Source organism: Carcharodon carcharias, chromosome 4, assembly GCF_017639515.1.
Source record: "Carcharodon carcharias isolate sCarCar2 chromosome 4, sCarCar2.pri, whole genome shotgun sequence".
Taxonomy (NCBI): domain Eukaryota; kingdom Metazoa; phylum Chordata; class Chondrichthyes; order Lamniformes; family Lamnidae; genus Carcharodon; species Carcharodon carcharias.
Window position 1 is genome coordinate 53,235,371 of NC_054470.1, and position 22,716 is coordinate 53,258,086.

The window sequence follows — 22,716 nt, forward strand, 5'->3', positions numbered from 1 at the left end:
GCACCCTGGGCACTCTCTGCCTCTGCCTGCACCTCAAGCAAGTGTGAAGTGCCCTCACTGCTGTGCTCTGGCATTCTAGCTGAGAATCTAATGCCCATCGAGGTGCTGGAATCTGCGCTGGTGCCTGGTTCAGAGAGTGGGTGTAACGCGGGTGCATGTGAAGCCTGGCAGTTCTCTGGTGTGGGGGTGACTCTTCGGGGTCCAGTGATTGAGTGCGTGCTGGCAAATCTAAGGGAGAACAACAACATGTCATTAGTTTAAGTCTTCACACTGTCACTGTGCATGCCAGGCACCCTGGTGAGACATTGGAGATCTGCATCATGGTGCCATCGTCTTTCAATGATCAATGGGGACTCCAGTTTTGAGGCTCCCATCAATGATGAGGCTACACAAGAATGCTTGCACCATCCAAAACTCTCACCTCTGTGCACTGCACTCTTACCTTCGTCTGACACCCCAGCCTCTCCGCGATCAGTTGACCAAGGTGTGTGATGCCTCTCCAGCTCCAAGGCATCCTGCTCGTATCTGGATAGGATTAGGATGTTTGGGGGCCACCGCCTGTCCACGACCTTTCAATGTTGTTTTGGGTCGTCTTCCTCTGAAAGTACAGAGGAGCATTGATTAGTCCACTCTCTACCTGCAGCGCCATTGCAGTCTGGCCAATCCCACCTGAGGAGCAGCTTTCAGAGTACATCAGAGTTGTGGCCCTTGAGCCACAATGCACTCAGTCCAAGCAGCCAGGGCTCACCCCTTTGATCAGCTCCAGCATCATTGACATTTGGCACTCAGATTCTAACACCCCTGAGCTCCATGGGGGGACGGCTAGACCTTAACACTTCTCCACACTGAGCCATGCCAACACGGTACTCACCCTTCTTGAGCACAGCAGGTCATTAAACCTTTTGCAGCATTGCACCCACGTGCGCTGCATAATGTTGTGCCTGCTGAGCTCAACTGCCACCTCCTCCAAAGCTCTTTTTGTTAGGTGCAGTGGTCCCCTCCTTCCATCTCTGGGGACAAGGTTGTCCCTCTTGGCAGCCACCTCATCCAGGAGGACCACGGGGCACTCGTCTGAAAACCAGGGGGACCGAGTGCCCACCCAATCTGTCCTCCCGCCTGGTGTCTCCAGCTGCACTTGAAGCCATAGCTTTGGTCTTCAGAACACTGCAAATATGTTCTTCCCTGGCAGCCTTCAAGGAGCTGCCTGTGCCTTTTTAAAACTGGCCACCCGGTCGCCATTGGATCCAGCCGACAGGCTCCACGCCTGGCCCTTCCCAACGATTGGGAAGACGTGTTTCACACTGGGCGGGCCTCAATTGACCAGCCAGCGTGAAATCGCGGTCAGGGGCTGATTGTGGGCGGCGGCTTGTTTCCGAACCGCTCCAGGGCCCAGGATGAAATATGTCCATGTAAATTTTTTAAAACCTTTTTTAATCCACTTAATGTAAAACAGTGCACAAAGAAACTTTATATGAATAGCATGGCACATTTGTTAGAAGTGTCTGCAAGCAGAGTTTTACCCCATCCGACTATTATTATGCAGATGATCTTCCATTGCAAGGAATTGAGCAATGAGTAATAATCATAAAATTCTTAGTAATATTTCACTGTGAATGCCTGACATGAGAACTCCTTATAAGCAAATTACACGTTGTGACGGGTTATTCCCTTAATAGGAATCAACTGCATGCAATGACAATCAAAATAAACAACATGCATTTATACGAGCATCTTATCATCCCTATCTGAAATGTCCCAAAAGCCATTCCTGATAGAAAAGAGGGAATTAGTAGATAATTTGATAAAGGTGTTTAAAATTATCAAGTGATCGAACATAGTAGACAGAAACAGATCCAAATTGTTTCTAGTACATGAGGGGTCTAGAATAAAATACAAGATTAAGTATAATAATTTAGGACAGAGAACATGAAGATCCTCTTTACACAGAAGTTTGTGAGGTTGTGGATTGTATGACCAAAGTTAATGACTGAAACACAGAATGTTATTTATAGATGGCATGTGTGACTTAACGAAAGAGAAATAACGTGAGCAAAGAATGTATATATGGGATTAGGACTGTTGCTCATATGAGGAATACCCATCAACATAGATTAGTTGAGCCAAGCAGCCTGTTTACATGAAGTAATTTCAAGGTAATTCTGTGTAAGGGATTTCACATAAAATGAAACCAAGTGCAGTGACTGCAACCAGAGCAAAAGTTTGCATGCAGCAAGACCCCTCAAATTGCAATGAGATGAATAAATAGCTGCCTTGTGTTTGATGGTACAGGTTGAATGTTGACTAGAACAACAGGAGAACTCCCTGTTATTCTTTTGACTACTGAAGCAGGCAGTTAAGAGTCTCAATTTATTATCTCATCTGAACCAGCCTCCGTACTGCATTAACTTGTCAACCTACACTGTATTGATGTTTATGGCCTGGAGAAGAGCTTGAACTCTCAAACCAGTGGTGCAGGGGTAAGAATGAAACCAAGTGCGTGAATGGTTTTGATGACATATGAAAGTATCCCAATTAATTAACTTTCTAATGTTGCAATTATTTTAAAGCCCCATACAGCCTTCATTATACTCTTACCCAGAGGTTGTAGGTTTAAGCCCTACTCTGGATAATTGAGTGCATAATCTAAGATGACACTTCACGGCAGCATTGAGGAGGTGCTGACTTTCAGATTAAATATTAAACAAAGGACCTCTCTGCCCTCTCAGGTGCATTTGAAAGATCCCATAACACTTTTCAAGGAAGAGCAGCGGAGTTCATCTGACATCCTAAAAAACATGTATCCCTCAAACAACAGCACAAAAACAAATGATCAGGTTAATTATCTTACTGCTGGAATGTTGTGGGGCCTGGCTGTGTGCAAATTTGTTTTCCTGCACTATAATAGTGATTACATTGACTATGAAGCACTTTATGATGTCCTGAGCTCATGAAAGATGTGATATATTTGCAAGTCCTTTCTTTGTAAAATTAAATAAAGAAGAACTGGTAAATTATTATTTTAAGAGATTTGGACAATGAAAGAGCAGTGCAATACATTGGAGCACTAAGAGATGGTAGACAACAGATATGCTTTTAGATATTTTAAGTAGTTAACAAATAGCTCATTTAAGATATCTTTGTACCAGATTTAAGTATAACACTGTGCTAACAAAGTTCCTGAACTTTTCTCCACAGGAGTCGCTATGTTGGATTCAGGTGTCTCTAGAAAAATTGGAACACGAGCAATGATATACTATTTTTCAACCACTATAACTGCTGTAATTCTAGGTAATAAATTATGCTGTATAATATTACATATACCATTAAATTTTCTATTGTTTTACTTCCAAAGTCCATGAACCTGGTCATACTGTGCAGCAACATTGTAAATATGCTCAAAAAGAATCCTGAAAGGAATAGCAATTTCCCTATAGATTTAATCTTGCCACCCAGTGATTATTCTAGCATAAGGTAAATCAGCTTGCTGCTTAACTGCTTCTGTAGTAAAGCACTGATATGGAATGCCTTGGAGTTCATTACTGGCATTAAATCATGAGATTTCTGTTTTATACACAATTAAATGATGTTTGCACCTCATTCCATCAACCTCCATTCACTGAACAAAGTTTAAATGTACTTTTAAAAGCAGGCCTCATATACAAATGATATATTTTCTTTGTACAAGGAATTGTGTTGGTGATGGCCATCAAACCTGGTGTCTCCCAAAAAGCTGATGAAATTGGCAGGCGTGGAAGTATCCCAGAGGTCACCACTGTCGATGCCATGTTAGATCTCCTTAGGTGAGTAATTCACTGAGATGTGTTTTTTTTTAATTCATTCATGGGACGTGAGCATCACTGGTTAGGCCAGGATTTATTGTCCATTCCTAATTGCCCTTGAGAAGGTTGTGGTGACCCACCTTTTTGAACCGCTAAATGTCAGCTTATTGGTCTAGGAGTATGATTCTCGCTCAGGGATTTTCATGTGTCATCGATGCAATAATTTGTAGTTCTTCACTTCTACATACGTTATCGACATCAACATCCACATTTTGTGTGAGTATAGGTTAACCACACTTCATGCCCCATCACACCAGATGCCAAAGTGCTACATAATAACTCACAAATATTACTTTTTAACAAGCTTGGCTTTTAACAAAACGCATGTGTCTTTTCAAAATTATACTTATTGCAAGACAGCAGTTGGATATGGGCATTTTCTTTTATGAATAGGCTGTAATGCATTTGTTTTATGCTAAAAATGCTGTAACATCAGCAGATGATTTCATCAATAGGCTGTAAAAATTATTAAATATGCATAAGATTGGCAGACATCAATCCAAGCTCAGATGTTTGGTCTTCAACCTGATTCTAATGGACTAAAGCTGTATCCAGTTGTGCAAATCAATTTATGATTCTAGAACTTCAGAGCATGCTTTTTTATGAACTGATCAAATCACAAAGCTTTTAGCATGGGGTGAATTGATCCTTTTTGTGTCAAAAAAATCATGTTGAGAAGATTGGAAAGCATGGAATAGAAAAGGCCATTTGTCCAATCAAAACAGCTCTTTCCACAGATTCACCCTTTAATGGACTCCACCATATACAGTTAATCTTTTGAGGAAAAGTTCTGAATGAATATACTTTAATTTTCAAAACTTATCAAATAAAATTCTGCAATATTCATAATTCTCACCACCCTACTATCCAGCTTTGATTTGCTGCCTTCCACAGATAACAATCACCAAACAGCGAAGTCATCATCATGTTTCTGACAAATTCCATGGCATTGTCAATATGTTTTTTAATTCATTCATGGGATGCGAGCGTCACTGGCTAGGCCAGCATTTATTCCCCATCCCTAATTGCCCTTGAGAAGGTAGTGGTGAGCTGCCTTCTTGAACTACTGAACTACTGAAGTCCATGTGGTGTAGGTACACCCACAGTGCTGTCAGGGAGGGAGTTCTAGGATTTCGACCCAGCGAAGTAAAGGAATCTGAGTCAGGATGGTGAGTGGCTTGGAGGGGAACTTCCAGGTGATAGTGTTCCCATTTATTTGCTGCCTTTGTCCTTCTAGACGGTCGTGGCCATGTGTTTGAAAGGTGCTGTCTAAGGAGGCTTCGTGAGTTCCTATATATATCTATCTGCCTATATATGTATAGAGGTAGATAGAGGCAGCATTAGTTTTATGTATTGATATAAATTACTATTTAGTGCTCTGTACAAATATAATGTGAAGTCTTAAATGGCTACCCAAATAAAAGATGTTTTGCTTTCAGAAGATGGCTTTTGCCTTAAGCTTAAGATATTAATGTGTTAACTAAATCAGGAAGATGTTGTTTGGATCAGGGTGAGAAAAACTGTCCCTTGAATCATTGAACCTGGAAATGGAGCTGTCAAAGGAAGCATTAGATCATTTACAGGCATTTATCTTACTTTTACCAGAATTCAAATGAATTCCAGGTAGATCAAGGTCTGATGGAACAATTGAACCTCTGAAGTGGAAATAGAAAGAAAAAATATTGATTCAAAATTATGGAAACCAAAGCGGCCCTATTGAAACAAAACAATGGGGAGAATTTTTCCCTTATCGGGGCAGGCGGGGGAGGTCAGGAAGCCAACTGCCACCTGCGATCGGGGCTGGACCGTTTTGGCACAGTGGTGGGCCAGTTAATTCCACCCAGCATGAAACGCGAGAGACAGAGCTCAGTGCTGCCTGTGCGGGGGGGGAGGTGGGAGGGGAAGTAGGGTGAGCACAAACTTTGCGCATGTGCGCATTTGAAAATTTGAAAGATTAACATCATTCAAAATTTTTAAAAAGGGTTTTACAATATCATAAAACATGTCCCCTCATGTGACTCTGTTATTATTTAAATGTTAACATTTTTATTTTATTTTTATTTGCTGTTGGAAGCCTCATCCCACCCATGGATGAGGTTTCCTAAAAAATGCAAAGGCTGCTTGGCCTTTTCACCTGCCCGTCAACCATAAGGTTGGATGGGCAGCAAAAAATTTCTTTCAATTATGACTTTAAAGACCTTAATAGTCTTTTAATTGTTGGTGGGGGTGCGCTGCCGACCAAAATATCACGCATTAACGCCGGGATGCTTGCCTGACAACATCGCATGTCATTTTACGCTCGGTCAAGTCGGTAGCGCTCACCCACCAAGCTAAAAATTCTCCCCTATAAGTGGGGGCTGGAGCATATTGAACAATGTTTATAAACAGAGTCTGATCACATTCACTGTGAGGAGCAGAGTGAAGTTTTTAAAGATTAAAAGGTAGAAATTGTATGGTGTAAATCATAAAATGAGACCATAAGTACAAAACGCAGATCAGGAAATGGGATCAAATGCCACCACCATAATGATAATAAATTCCATCAGGACAGTGGTCACTTCTTAGGCCATCCCTTAAATCCTGGTAGGAGTCTGGGACTGTGTCAAGACCATTCCAAAGGTACTCCAGTGATCTATCCAGATAGACCTCAGTTTGGCTCAGTAGTATTTATGTCTGCAGAGAACTGCTATGGATCCCAGATGTACAGTAGTAAATGGCATTCAACCGCAGACGGATCAATTGCTACTGCATTGAGGGCTTAGGTCTCATGGGGAAAGTAAACATAGGGCAAAATACTTTAGCTCAACAGGTGGGCGTGCGCCTGATCCAGTTGGGCATGAACTAACGTGTGTTGACGTTGGCCGAGCGTGTCGACGTCAACATGCAGTTGCGCGATAGTTCGGTTGGGTGCCCACCGACAATTAAAAGGCCTGTTAAGGCCATTAAAGAATTAATTAACTGAAATTTTTCGCTGCCTGTCCAACCTTACGGTTGATGGGCAGGCAAAATGGTCAAGCGGCCTTAGCATTTTATTTTGAAAACCTCATCTATGGGCGCGATGAGGTTTCCAAAAGCAAATAAGGATAAAATAAAAGTTTTAAAATTGAATTACTAACATGTCCCTGCTCATGTGACAGAGTCACATGACGGGACATGTTTTATTACATTTTTCAAATCTTTATTATTTTTTTAAAAAACGCTTAATCTCCCTGAGGCAGATTATGAAGCATACACTCACATGCATTCGCGAAATTCGTGCTCACCCTCCTCACCAGCACCCCCCCCCCCCCCCGCCCCCATACAGGCAGCATTGAGTGCTGCCGCTTGCATTTTATGCTAGGTGGATTTTAATTGGCTCTCCAGCGTGAAATCGCAGTCCTGACCAGCCCTGCCCACCCTCGCCAAGCTCACCCTACATGAGTGAAATTCTGCCCATAAAGTTTGAACATTGTCAGTTTTGCCTCCACTGGCCTCCAATTCACCATATCAGACCAGCAGTGTGTTGTTCCAAGATGCCATTGCCTCACTGTGTATGTTTCATTGTTTATAAGATCATGAAATAATTATAAATTATTTATAAATTGACCCATCTTTGGTCGTCCATCGAAGATGATCCTAAAGTCCCCCATTCATTGCATTATTCCCAGGATCTCATCTGCATTACCCCTCCAAGTTGATCCAAGTGTTGTTCACTCATTGTGTGAAAAAGTACTTTGTGCTATCAATCCTAAATTTGCCAATTACCAGTTTGAACTTTTGCACCTTTGTTTTACATTCATGGTTTATATCATGCAGTTGTCTGGATTTACTATTTCCATTTGTGGAATTACTTACATGCCACTTAAAGGTCACCTCTCAGATGCCTCTTGTCTCGTCTAATACTCCCAAATCTCATCAATCTTTCTCATAGCTCAGGTTCCTAACACTACAGATAAGTCTTATTGACTTATGCACTGCCTCCAATACTTGAACGTCTCTTGTTTCAGTGATGGAACAGGTCCCAATTTTATAAAGTGTGGCCTAATCAAACCACTGGACAATTTGGTCATGAATTCTTCTGACTTGTATTTTACTGCTTTCACTGTATAGTTCAACATTCTGTTAGCTTGTTGATTATTGCTTTATATTGGTTGAATGTGTTGGTTGAATCTGAAATTGGGCCTCAAGTCTCATCTAAATAATATGATAAACTATAATATAATATGGATGAGCTCCCAGCATCTTCAGAGGCAATTTGGCAATTTCAGGCAACCATTTGCCTTAGCAACAGCCTTAAGGTCAGTGCTGGCAGGAGGGCTGAACACATCTTTCTTTACTTATTGTTTCAAGACCAGCATTTGTTTCCTGTCCCTAATTGCCTTTGGAATGAGTGGCTTGCTCAGCCACTTCAGAGGGCAGTTAAGAGTCAATCACATTGCTGTGGCCCTGGCATCACATATAGGCCAGACCAGGTAAGGACAGCAGATTTCCTTCCCAAAAGAGCAAAAGTGAACCAGAAGGGTTTTTACAACAGTCTATGATAGTTCCTATCAAGAGATTCCATTGATTCAATTTAAATTCCACCAACTGCCTTGATGGGATTTGAAACTATGCCCCCAGAGCCTGGGCATCTGGATTACTAGCCCAATGACATTACTACTGTACCACTGTTTCCCCACATCTGTGAGGATTGTTGTGGCGCTAGGAGAACTTCTGCTCCTCCAGCACCAAATTAATGAGAAAAAAAAATGAATTTTACCTTTTTAGCAGTGGTCACTTGGCTGCACCTATGTTCATAAAACAGGCAGGCTAAGTTTTCTTTGTGGGGCTTACAGGAGCTTTTCTGCTCATTCTGATGCACAGGGTAACCAAAGAAATGTAACTATTTGGGAATGGTCTTCCCCTGGCTAACTTTCCTGTTGTCTTTACCTGGTGGGAAAGTTAAGTTGGCTTCACCACTCAGGCTACCTGGTAAAAGTGATGTTGGGTCTCGACTGTCATCAGGATCCAACATGCAAAGAAGGACAGCCAGCAACTCTGGCATGTTTGCAATAAAAACAGAAAACACTGGCAAAACTCAACGGGTAGAATTTTCTGTGCCTGCTGATGTCAGGCGTGCTCAGCAGCATGAGATGACAATATGGCGAGTAGGCCAGAAATCAGTTTCACGACGTCGTGAAACCAGTTTGCGATCGTCTGCTCAGCCCGTCGATTGCGGGCAGTGTTCCCCATCATCGGTCATTGGGAACATCATTGTATAAATCTGCATATCAGTATAAGGCCAGCCCTTCGGAATCATCCACCCCCAGCTGGATCGTCTGCCCAGCTCACAACGGCATATATAAGGCGTGCACTTTGCGGGCTGCACTTTGAGGGGAACTCGGAGGTGAGGGCACACTAATGTTACTTGTTGGACTTCAAGGTTGAAGCGTGTTTTGGGGGTAGAGGGGAGAGGCTGCCCTTCAGTTGAAGTGACTTGGAGGTGGAGGCAACGACTGCCCAGCAATTGAGGCATGTTTGGGGGAGGGGGGTGTGCAAGGGCTGCCCTGCAGTTGAAGGTAGTGCACATGTACGTTTACAGTGGGGGGTGAGGGAAGCGCCCATGCATTAGGGAAACCTTGTATAAAGTGAGCATTCCTCTGCAGCTGAGACAGTTCAGACGCAGTCACATTGACATGCGTGGAGTCGGGCCTCTAGCTTATCTGCCCACTCAAGTAACGCAGATGCATCAAAGTGCCACCAAGTGCTTCAGATCTTTTCACCCCTTGGGTACAGACTGCAAACTAATGAGCATTTTAGAAGACTGAAGAAAAGTTGGACAACTAGGCAAGTTGTACGATCTCCTTGCTAAAGCTGGCCATGGTGCAGTCACTGGTGGAGTTGCTCACAGCCCCTTGTAATGTCATCATCTGATTTGGACCAGTCTTCCCCATGTTTCAAGCTAACAGTGCAGCTTTGCAGTGTGGGTTAGGAGAATACTTGTGCCTGAGCTGAGAGCACTGCATGCAGTCAAATGGGCAAAGCTGCCGCCAATCGGTCAGGTGGAGCGGGGTAGAGGTGGTTGAGGCTTTGGGCAGCCATGCAGCGCACTAAACTCTGGCCATCCAAGTGGTGGCCACACTCTCCAGGATGCATTAAGCGACCTTCAGACTTAACCAAGACAGGTTCTTAGTGTATCCATGTTAATCCATGCATCTCTCTCTTTCAGCCTGCAGGAGGAGTACATCAGGATCATGGAGCCTGGTGAACTACCTGTATGCAGAGGCGACGGAGAAGAGAGCGACAGAGGTGCCTGGCTGTGCAGAGGGAGGAGCAACACCCTCTGGAAGAAGAGGCGGCTGGGGCTTCTGCACACACTGCTGAAGAGCCACAGTGAGCCATTGTTGGCTGGCACCTAGCTACACCCATGGTCTCTGGATGGCGTCTTTATTCCTGCAGATGCCTGAGAACCAGTGTCACCAAAGACTGTGCACGTCTAGGGAAATGGTTAGTCATATCCGTCAGCTACTGCAGGATTTGGCACCACAGGGACATGGAGGGCATCCACTGCCAGTGGCTGTGAAAGTGAGCGCGGCGCTCAATTCTTATGCAGTGGCTCCTTTCAGTTCTCCACAGGTGACCTCTGTGGGATATCACAAGCCTCCACCCACAAATGCATCCATGGGGTCATGGATGCCATCTTTGTGAAGGAACACAACTTTGTGCATTTCACCCGGGACCAGGAGAGCCAGGATGCAAGAGCGATTGGATTTGTCCAGATCTCAGGTTTCCCACAGGTGCAGGGTGCAATCGACTGCATTCACATGGCATTCAGATCTCTGTCACAACATGCGGTCAACTATTTCAACTACAAGGGATTCCAATCACTGAATGTGCAGCTAGTGTGCAACCACCACAAACACATCCTGCAGGTTTGCACACAGTTTCCAGGGAGTGTCCATAACTCCTGCATTCTCAGTCTGTCACAGATCCCTAACGTCTCCCAGGGTCCACGGAGGCTGCAGATTAGGCTCCTAGGGGACGAGGGCTACCTGCAGAGGATGTGGCTGATGATATCCGTGCGGCAGCCTCAGGCTGCAGCCGAGTGAAAGAATAACAAGGCTCATGCTGCAACTCGCAACTTGGTGGAGCAGACCATCAGGATGCTGAAAATGAGATTCTGGTCTGGTGGAGCCCTGCAATACAGTCCACAGAGGGCGTCACACATCATCATTGCTGCTGCGTCTTTTACAACCTGGCGTTGCAATTGGGAGAGGAGCTGGCTGAGGAGCAGATGGAGGAGCTGGAGGTCTTCTCTGAAGAGGAGGACGTCGACGGTGATGAGGGAGAGGAGGTCCTTGAAGTTGACCATGACAGCAATGAAGCCCTCGCACTGGCCAAACGAGGCAGGCATGCTCAGGAGGCGCATATTGCTGCTAGATTTTGGAGGATGATGATAACATGCAGTGAGGAGACACATTACATCTATGAACGTTTGACTCCAGTCTGGTTTATGATAGTGCACATACCCTCTGTGATAATGCTCCTGTCGTTGAGATGCAGTGGAGGCCCTGATAGTCACACGATTGCAGGGAGATGATGACGACATACAGTGAGGACAATCCATAGATCTTCAAATAACCTCTGAGAATGTCTGACTCCTGTCTGGCTGAGGGCTGATTGCTTGCATTCTGTGATCAGGGTCATATCATAGAGACACTGCCATGAAGCTTTTAAAGCACCTGATCCTTTGTCAGCCCTCAGCACCTGAGCCCTTCAGGAGCACAGCATCACTGGTCATAGATGCAGAAGAGATGAGGGCCAGCCCCACCTTAAAGGTGCTGAGAGCACACAGGGAGAATGACAGAACTCCGTGACACCTGCCCACAACATTCTGGCAACAATGACAAGCACCATCAAGATGCAGGCATCAGAAAGGTGTCCAGGGAGTGTGAGGCTGGACCATCATTTTGGTCTGAAGGCTGCACAAAGCACAGGGAAAAGGCCCTGGACTGAGACACCTGCTTTTATCTTGTGCAGAAAGGTTTCACATTTGAGTGATATGAGCACTGCTCATCAGAACAAGGAGCCAAAGGCAGGATGACATTCTTAGGAATTTATTTACAGTAGTGAACATTATATACAAGTGATTAACACCCGTGCCCAAGTTGTGCAACTGCATCTTCTTAACTGCCCTAACCCTGCCTCTACATCTTGGTGCTCCCGGACATCCACAGTGGAGGTGGAGGCAGCCTGCTGACTGCAATGCCCTGTCTGTGATGACCTTGGTGGACATCTTCTGGGGGGGGCCCGGCCTGCCTTTGGGGTCCTGCTGTGTGGCAGTGACACCCTCCTCGGCCTGTGAACTGGAGCTGCTGGGGTCACAGGAAGACAGGATGCGGTTGGGCCCCTCACTCCCGGAGTCATCTTGCTGGATGGCCCTGGGGGGGTACACCTGCTGATCCTCCTCTATATGGGTGCTCAAAGGCGCCAGGTGACTCCTGGAGGAGAAGGGGTAGCTGGATATCAAGCTACCTTGGACCCCTCTCGCGGTCAAACTGTTGGAGGCTAACTTTGACAGCAGTGATGGAGTTCAGCCCACACAGCAGTGCAGGAGCAATATCCTGGATCAAGGTCTCCATGGCGGCCGCTATCCTACCAGTGTGGTCTCGGTGCATAGGCATGCCAGCACTGTTGCCTCAATCTGAAGGCGGATGGGCTTTTCCATCATGCCTTGCAATCTGAGGAGTGCAGCAGACATCCCTTCCTGATGTTCCTGAGCTTGCCTTTGTAGCTTCAGCAACTGTGACATGACCAGGTCTAGAGACTCATTATCTGACATGGACTCAGCTACTTTCTGGCCTCTAGTGTCCTCTCAGTTCCAGACACCTGGGAAGTCCCTGCCACTGCCTGCAGTGGATCAGAAGGTGCAATGTGCTCACCAGATTGTGATCCCAAGGCTATACTAAAGCTAGGTCCCACCAAGGTGCATGCCTTTGTGCTGTTGGAGGCTGTGGGTGAGCACTGTGACAGGACTTCAGGGAGTGTTTCAGTGGATCCCTCTTCTGAACTTTCCTCGGCACTTGATTTGGAGGCCCTGGGTCATGGACTCTGTTGGCTGTTTGGCAGTTAGTGCATGGCAGTCGCCTGTAAGACAGGACACACCACTCCTGGCATGGCTGTCTGATGGACATTACACTGCTGGATCCTCACTTGCTGGAGCACCGCTGACCTCACCGTCAGCACAGGATCGGTCCAGATAGTTGCCGGCCAGCTGGATGGCTCTGTTTTCAAAGTCCGTGGGGACCTTGATTTCAGGCATTCCTCCACCGGTCTATGACCTCTCCCTCTTACTGTGTGCCAGCTTGTCCTGCATGGATAAAGATGGAGAAAGTGTAAGCAGATGTCTGCCAGGCCAGATGATAAGTATGCCTGGCCTGTGTGGGTGGTGAATAGGTCCCATTGATGGGATGAAGACAATGAAGGTATGTATGAAAGAGTGAATGGTGATGTCCCTTGAACAGGCAGTGAGTGAGACCCCTGTGGATGTGTGATGGGTTTGTGAGTGTGTGAATTGAGAGTGATGAGAAGAGTGACTTACCCTGGCAGAATGGACAAGATCATTCATCCTCTTGCGGCACTGGGTGTCTGTCCTGTCTTGAAGGGTGTTGGCGCTGACCACCACTGCCATTGCCTCCCAAGCCGGATTGGTGATGTTGCTGCCTATCGTGGGGCCAGAGTGCGGGTAGAGGACATTATGGCGAGCCTCTACAGCGTCCAAAAGATGCTCAAGGGACGCTTCATTGAACCTGGGGGCTGCAGTCTTCTTTCCTTTTGGGACCATGTCTTCCATGCAGCAGTTGTGGGCTGGAAGCACTGAGAGGTGTACACACAGTTGGACTTTAAATATGGCGCCCGGCGTGCTGAAGCAATGAGGTGATGGCATAGCGGGTGAATGAGAGCCCGCCTGCCATGGAAACGGCGGTTCCCCAGGAATGCATAATTAATGTGATGGGTTTAGGATGATAGGGCACAGTGCAAATCTGAGACAATTCTGAGACAGGTCTGGCACCATCTGTGGAGAGAGAAACAGTTAACGTTTGAGTCCAGTTTGACTCTTCTTCAGAGCTGAAGAGGTAGAAAAGTGATGGGTTTTATGCTGTTGGAAAGGGGACGGGTCAAGAGGCTGCAGTAGTTGGGTGAACATGGTGAAGGAGACAAATGGAAATCCCATCGGAGAGAAGAGCAGTACTTCTTCAAGGTAGGCATTCCTGGAGGAGAAGTGGCAGTGAATTAAACACTAAAGTAAAAGCAAATTAGTGTGTGTGCTGGAAATCTGAAATAAGAATAGAAGATGATGGAAAAACTCAGCAGGTCTGGCAGCATTTGTGGAGAGTCAAACAGTTAATGTTTGTCTCTTTCACCACCTTAATCCACCTGCTCCCCACACCCCACCCCCCCCACCCTTTCCAACAGTCTAAAACATCACATTGCTACCTCTTCAGAGCTCTGAAGAAGAGCCATACAGACTTGAAATGGCAACTCTGTTTCTCTCACCAATGCTGCTAGGTCTGCTGAGTTTTTCCAGCATTTTCTGCTTTTATTTCAGATTTCCAGCATCCACAGTAATTTGCTTTTATTTTGGCACGTTTGGAGTTGGTGGTCGGGGGTACAGGGTTGGGGTGGGGGCAGGAGGTGTCCCAATGGAGCCAGGTTCTGACCTGTAGGATGGGGGTCTACATTTGCAAGCTCTGGTCCTGTGGTCTAAGGGAGGCAGCTGAACCAGACGTGGAAGGTCAATAGACAGAGGGGACATCAAGCTTCATGCAGGGCAAGTCCAACTGGAGGGAGGACAGGTTGAGAGTATCTGAGGGATACCAAGGACAGGTCAAGGATGATGGAGGGAGGCTCCTGAATGACAGCAGGCAGCTCAAAGGTGAGGGGGGGAGGGTCAGGGGTGAGAGACAGAAGGTCGAGGGTCACTGGCACTGGGTCAAGGTGATAGTTAGAGGCTCGAGGATGATTGTGGGAATGATGAAAGTGATCTTGGAGGATTAAGTAATTGGAGGAAGCTCAGGGTGACAAGGAGGGTAGAGGTGGATGGATTGCAACTGTAGAGTCACAATACATTTCCATTGACATGGCTGCTAACACAGGATGACTTGGCAGGAGAGGAGGTTGTTGTGGGAGGAGGCCACTGTGGGATGGGAGGAGTTCTGGGTGTGGCCCATGCGAGGGTCATGCATTCCCATTGGTCAAGTGCAGCTGCTTTAGGAATGAAGGTCATGTAAACAGAGGAACTCATATCTTTGCCTGCCTTCTTCACATTTTAGATTCACAATGGGCCTCATACATCCAATCTTTTAGAACCTCGGGTGGTGGAGGAGAGGATTCGTCAGAGGAGGGCCTTGGCCACATAACACCACAGGCCAGAAGGCTGCCAAGAGGGGAGGAGCTCAGGAGGAAACCGACCAGGGCCGTCTTCATTGCCAAAGAACATTGGCACATCAGTGCATGTTCAAAACTTGTACCAACTGCCTCCAAATGCTTGAGAGGCAATACCAAAGACAGCTAAAGCTTTTCCGGAGGCAGTCACTGACCTGGGTATGCTCCTTCAACAAGACCTGCAGCCCAATGGATTTGGAGGGAGCCCAATGCCAGTCGCCCTCAAGGTGACTATGGTGCTTAATTTCTGTGCCAGCGGATCATTCCAGGAGTCCATAGGGAACACATCTGGCATATTCCAGGCTGCAATGCAAAGGTGCATTAGGGAAATGACAAATTCCTTCTTCAGAATGGTCAATGAATTTGCTCAGTTCACACCCAATGTGGATAGCCAGGTTGCAAAGTTGACTTTGTGGCCATCGCATTTGTGGAAAGGCATGGACTAGTCAGGGATGGTCAGCATGGATTTGTTAAAGGAAGAGCTTGCTTCACAAATTTGATTGAATTCTTTGAGGAAGTGACAAGAAGGGTTGATGAAGGTAGTGCAGTGGATGCTGTGTACATGGATTTTAGCAAGGCATTTGACAAGGTCCCAGATTGGTCAGGAAAGTAAAGGTCATGGGATTCAGGGTAATGTGGCCAACACAAGCACTAGGACTTCTAGGCTTGGGCCTCCCTGCCATACCTAAGCATGTTGTGCTTAAGTTCTGTAAATAAGTTGAGTTAGTTCATTCAGATTCTGAGTCCAGTTCAAATGTAATGTTTTGGCGGCATCATCTCGCAGAGTGATTTGGAAGAAAGGGCAGTGTGGTAGGCATTGCCATTGGATTTTGTGAGCCCTAAATGTACAAGGGTTTTTCAAGAGCTGGAAAATAAGTGGATCATTAGGAACAAGATCTAGGCTGACTGGAAATATCATGAGTTGAAAGGAGGTATAGCTCACTATAATAGCCAGGCTTAAAATAGACTGATGGTAGTCATTTGTGAGCATTACTAGTCTTTATTCAAATCATTTTGCAAAAATTAATCAATACAACATTATTACTTTGGGTGGGAGTTTGTTCCACATATCCACTTCTCTGTGAAATACTCTTATAACTAATGTTTTTTTCACACAGGAATGCATTTCCAGAAAACCTGGTGCAGGCCAGCTTTCAGCAGGTAATTGAGCTGCTGTTTTTCTCTGCGTGTTTGAAAACCATCAGATTCAGCCAGTTCCACAGCTTTGAATTCATTTGCTTTCGTTTAAAATTGCCACCAGATAATTGATTGGAAAATCGAAAATTACCCCCATAAAAATATTGCAAAACCCTAAAACAATCCTGCCATTGTTTTAAATAAAACCACAAATGATATACCAGGAATAAAAACAGAAAACTTCTGTATCAGCCAAATAAACAAATGCTACATCCTTAAATATCCCTTAAATATTGATACTTGCTGAGACAGTGCAAAGTAATCTTAAATGCCAAATTATATCCAAGTAAAAATGCAGCATTAAAGCATAAAAACATCAAATATCAAATAAGCTTTAACATTTTCTTCTTGTGTCTCCGGCCCATCAGCGGGCACAATTTTTTTCCATTGATGTAAACGTCACCATTTTACCCACATAAAATAATAAAAATATTTATTGATGTTTTCAAAATAATCTTATTCAACAAAGACCTATCATTTCAAAGCTTCTATCTAAAAGGCGACTCCAATGATGTTGCTGCAGCATGTCAACTTTTTCCATAATGGCTCTGGAGCTGCTCTCAGTTCAGCCAGGAGTCATAGGCCCCATTAATTTCTTACAACTGTGATGTTTCCTTTTGTGCTGGTGAAAGTAACCCCTCTCATTTGCAACCTGCCAGAACAGCTAAAGCCAGCCAAGCACACTGTAAAGCAGCTCTGATGAAAGGTCATCAACCTGAAACATTAACTGTGCCTCTCTCCACAGGTGCTGCCTGACCCGCTGATCTTTTCCAGCATCTTTTGTTCTTATTTCAGATTTCCAGCATTGGCAGTATTTTGCTTATTCACTGTAAAGCTCCCTGAAATCTTCCCTAAAATCATGACTGGGTTCCAATCTCAGAAGAGCCATCCTGTGTCATCATGTGACACCTCTGAAAGAGATTGTCAACTATTATCAATTTTATGCTATGGTGCGTGGCAACTAAGAACTGTGTTGAGACTATATCAACTAACTTCACACATAGCTAACAGTTTAGAGGGGACATTCATCTCAACAGACAAGGCTGGATGAACTCTAATCTGAGAGTTGAAAGGCCATATTTTCACACTGGTACTAGACATCAATAACCTTTCTTTTCCCTTAAAATATTTTACATTTGCTCAGGTCACATTTGGCTGGTATTTTTTAAAAAAACTGAATTGAGTTGTTTTGATAATTATTTACAGCGTTATACAGTATCATGATCAATCCTCTTGTAATTCGAACAAAACATGTTGCCTACTACCTTTTTTGTTTGTTTTTTCAGTATAAAAGCAAACGAGTAGAAATTGAACCTGTAAATAAATCCAGTACTACTACTGGCCCAAACATTACGATGACAACGCAAGTGAATGAGGTAACATAGAACTGCTTTGATGAACGGTCATCTTGACCTGAAATGTCAACTCTGTTTCTCTCTCTCTCTCCACAGACACTGCCTGACTTGCTGAATATTTCCAGCATTTTTTGCTTTTATTTCAGGTTTCCAAGTATTTTGCTTTTGTATTTGTTGTAGAGTAACTTCCTTCCTACTCATTGGTGTCACAATAGTTCCCAAGCAATTGTTATGAAATGTGAAATCAAGATCCAAGTTTCTAAATGTGCTCAGTCTGCACTGAGTTGGGATAACATCTCTGAGTGCCAATACACAGCATCAGAGTGAAGAGAAACAACTTCAGTCTCCCAGTGTCTCAGAGTATCAATACACAGCATCGCAGAGTCTCCAAGCACCTCAGAGCACCTATACAGTACATAAATTCACAGAGTGGAGTGATACAGCTTCCACTATTTCTTTTCGACAGCTTTGTTTAAATGGAGCAGTTGTGAACTGCGGACCTGGGAATGTATGGTTTGGTAGGACGATAGAAGGAAAGTACAGAAACTAAACAGTTTTTCATGCTCTACTTTATAAAGATCAAAAAGGATCATTAAAGTGAATTTTGCATTAACATGCAGTCTAAACAGCAGGGAGAAATTCATCAGGGTAAACATTTGGATCCATAAAATCAGTAAAAGCTAGTTTTTATTTTGAAAATTATAAACAGGTTCACAGATAAAAAAAGATCCAGGTCCCATTTAATAATCCTTTGTCTCATTTTCTGAGTCATCAAGTTATACAGCACAGAAACAGGTGCTTCTGCCCATCATGTTAATGCTGGCCATTAAGCACCTATCTATTCTAATCCCATTTTCCAGTACTTGGCCCGTAGACCTATATGCTATGGTGTTTCTAGTGCTCATCTAAATACTTCTTAAATGGTGTGAAGGTGCCTGCCTCTACCACCCCCACAGGCAGTGTGTGTTCCAGATTCCAACCACCCTCTGGGTGAAAACAATTTTCCTCAAATCCCCTCTAAACCTCCTGCCCCTTACCTTAATTCTATGGCCCCTGGCTATTGACATCTCCGCTAAGGGGAAAAGTTTCTTCCTATATACCCTATCTATGCCTCTCATAATTTTGTATACCTCTATCAGGTGCCCCCTCAGCCTTCTCTGCTCTAAGGAAAATAACCCTAGCTTATCCAGTCTCTCTTCATAGCTGAAACGCTCCAGACCAGGCAACATCCTGGTGAATCTCCTCTGTACCCTCTCCAGTGCTGCTGAAAGTTATGCCTAAAGATGAGCATGCCAGTGATGTCACTCTGGCTGCAGCACAAAACATACATCATGGTACAATGCATGCTTATCTCCAGACTTGATTTTTGATAAGAAAATAATGAGGATTTTCTTTTTACCCCTCAAGTCCAAGAGAAAATTGTCTTTTTTTAAGTGATTCACTCTCAAAAGTCTAGAAATCTGAGCATTATTAATGATTAAAAAGTTATTTTGATGGTACCTCAATTTAAGTGAGGAAATGAATAAGATTTTTGTTAGACAATCTCAGTTATTCGCTTTAAAAATTCACTGGTTTTCATGAAATTCTACATGAATGAGTGCCCTCATTACAGTCTTGGTTCAAACATGGACAAAAGAGCTGAACCCCAGGGGTGACATCAAGGCAGCATTTGACTGAGTGTGGCATCAAGTAGCCCTAGCCAAAAAAATAGCTTGTGCTACATTTGCTGGAGCATCAATGAGCTGTGCATAAATTTAGGATGTGCAGCCACACTTTTCCATCTTCTCACAAGGTGAAGTTTGGTGGATTAACTGTACTAGCTGGGAAAAGGTAGTAAACAGAAGCCTGGAAATTCCCTTCTGATAAGAAGGTATAATAGATAATGAACCACTCTGGGACTCCTGTTGACTGGAGGCCGGGTAGCATTAGCAGAAGCTTCAGGGAAGGTTACCTTAGTCTTGCAGTCTCTCACCCTCTCGAACACACAGATACAAACTTCTTTGTCTGCTGGCTACAGAGCAGAAGTTATAAGGCTTTCTGATAAGTGAGCTGCAAAAACACTGAAGCTTAGAAAAAAAACACTGAAGCCCACATCTTCCCTAATTAATCGTGTGAAGACAAAGTTTATGCTTTTTCAAAGTATCTGAGCAAAACATAAACAAGAAAGGCCTATATCCTTTAAATGAGTGCCACGCTTTTCTTTTGGCAACCTTTAAAGCTAAGAGCTGATGATCGAGAAAACCTATGAATTTTGGTAAGACTCATGAAAGAAAAAAATATGAATATAATGCAGAGGCTCACAAGGTTTGGTCCCACATCATGCAGCAACACAGGATCTCCCAGTTGCCTGCCCCCTCCCCCCATATTCCACTCCATGTCAAGAATTCTGATAGCATGTGCATCATATATAAATATCAGTTAATTTTTCTGCCTCTGGCAATTAAATTCTATCTCAGCAGTCTCTCCAATAATGTCTTCCCCACTGTCCTATGTCTCTAAAGCACTGTTCATGTCACATTCATGTCACACAACAAAAGTGTTAATTCCCAAATGGTTGCCTCCCTTATAGGGTGGAATTTTCCGTCCTGTTGATGTTGGGCGGTATGGCGGATGTGAACGGACAATATGGCGGGAGCCGTTGTAAAAGTAGTTTGTGATCAGCCGCTCTGCCATCAGTGGCGGGCTGCCTTTCCCATTGTCACATGTCAGGAACGCCGTTTTAATACACCTGCATATGATTATAAGCCGGAATCATCCCTCCACACCAAATTTACTGCCCACGTCGGCTGGAAAACACGCCAGTGCAGAACACATGTTGATGAGTGTGACATGCATCGGGACCTAGCGTCAGGGCCTTGCTCACATCGTGGACACCTGAGGATCAGACAATGCATAAATACATGATTAATGAGGCAGGATTGGGACGATATGGTGCAAAAAGCCACCATTGCGGCCAGCGGGTAAAATGTTCTTTTTCCAGTGCAAATCTGGGAAGATTCCATCCATAGAGCAGCTATTGAGTCATATAGAGCAGAAACATCCTACGATTGATACCTGACCTCACCTGATGTGTACTGCAGTCATCTTCAATATCCTTGGGTTAGAGGAGGAATTCAGTCCCAGGGTTTGATCTTCCTAAAAGTCATTCACTGACCCTCCCTGCTAAAAAGTCAAGAGACACTTTCTGTTCTTGAAAACTTGGCTGTGATTCCCTGTAAACCACAGAACCATTGATGTTAAATAAACTTGTAAGAGTCTGTCCTAGTAGGGTTCTGTGCATGTGATCCCTCTTTATTTTTAATCATATTGCATTTGTGAGCCCTGGTGTTTGGGTGATTGCCCATTATTGTTATTAAATACAAAGAAAACGTGTTGATTTATTGAAAACAAATCATATACAAATAACATAAATGGACTACAATTCTTAATTTAATCTGTTCAAAAATCTTCATAGACTAAAAAGAGTGACTACAAAGTGGTTGGCACATACTCTAATGGGCTCAATGTGCTGGGCCTCATTGTCTTCTGCCTAGTGTTTGGGATTATTATTGGACAGATGGGCGAAAAAGGCAAAATTCTCCTAGACTTCTTTGATGCATTGAATGAAGCCACCATGAAAATAGTACAGATCATCATGTGGTGAGTAGGATGTTGCACAAAATTATTCTCTACATTATTTTTCTTGTGCTAACCGAGAGAAACGTTGGAACGGTGTGGATTGGCTTTCTTCCTTGGCCATAACAAGAACTAGACACTGCTGTCAGGTTTCTGATTCCTTATTCCGCTTAATGCAAGAATAAGCTTTGGCGAGGAATGGATTGATCTCTGAAATCAAGGGATCATAACTCTTCTTGTTATCGATGGCCCAAATTTCTCCTTTAATGATTGTTTCCATTGTTCTTGGAGGCACAGTCAGTGAAAAAGCTACATTTAACCCCCACTATTGTCATTGGAATCAGGTTCCTAGGTAGCATTACACATTTAAACATCCAAAATATCATGTCAACTATAATTTGGGAGAAGAGTATGCTAAATATTTAAAAGGCAAACAAAAAGCTACTTACCCCGTGGAACAAGACTTCAGCCATTGCAGTTTGGTGCCATTGAAGAACATTGGCCACTATTTTGTATAAAATTCACATATTTGAATGTAGTTTTACTATTGTAAAGGGAACTTTCCTACTGAAGTATTTGAACTACAAATAAAATTAAATTCACTATTATTTCTGAAGTGTGTGTCAGAAATATGAATATACCAAAGTCCACAATTAAATTAGCTATTATTTCTGAAATATGTGGTCAGAAATGAAAATGTACCAAAGTTCACTTGAAATTACTTTTTCTAATATGACCACTTCTCAATTTTTTTTAGGTATATGCCAATAGGTGTATTATTTATTATAGCTGCAAAAATAATGCAAGTGGATGACTGGGAAATTTTCCATAGACTTGGGCTTTATATGGCTACAGTGTTGATTGGGTATGTATCACAGATATTTAAAGTGCTTTTGGAAATTACTGAAGCAAATTTTGAAAAGTTATTAAAGCAGTTATCATTTAAAGTAGGAGAGTGCAGGTTATTAAGTTGTTTCAAAGAAAATATGTGAACTATAGTTGCTTTCTAGAGTTATATATTAAAGGTGGATTCTAATCTTTCAGTGATGATGCAGGTTTGAATCTTGCACAATTGGGTGGTTCTGTATGTTAATAAGCTGCCCTGTTATCAGACACTTCTTAAATACATTGCACATGGACTGGACAATAGTTGTTGTGGTCTCTACATTAAATAGGCAGAAGCAGCCTTAATACATGTTGCACTGTACAAGAATCCAGAAAGTAAAACTGTCTTTGAATTCATAATTAATTCAAATTGGTTTGGGTACTTCATGGCATGAGAACTGAGTATTTGACAGTGGTTATGT

The 22,716-nt window shown here is 43.8% G+C and overlaps 1 protein-coding gene across 1 annotated transcript in view; it reads left to right on the forward strand.

Moving 5' to 3' along the window:
- Positions 1-22,716, forward strand: part of slc1a1 (solute carrier family 1 member 1) — a 68,734-nt gene that overhangs the window by 31,281 nt on the left and 14,737 nt on the right. The window contains exons 3-8 of the mRNA XM_041186181.1: positions 3,196-3,288; positions 3,686-3,800; positions 16,361-16,403; positions 17,726-17,815; positions 21,249-21,433; positions 22,167-22,274. Coding sequence (XP_041042115.1) covers positions 3,196-3,288; positions 3,686-3,800; positions 16,361-16,403; positions 17,726-17,815; positions 21,249-21,433; positions 22,167-22,274 — 634 coding nt within the window. The remainder of the gene's footprint in view (positions 1-3,195; positions 3,289-3,685; positions 3,801-16,360; positions 16,404-17,725; positions 17,816-21,248; positions 21,434-22,166; positions 22,275-22,716) is intronic.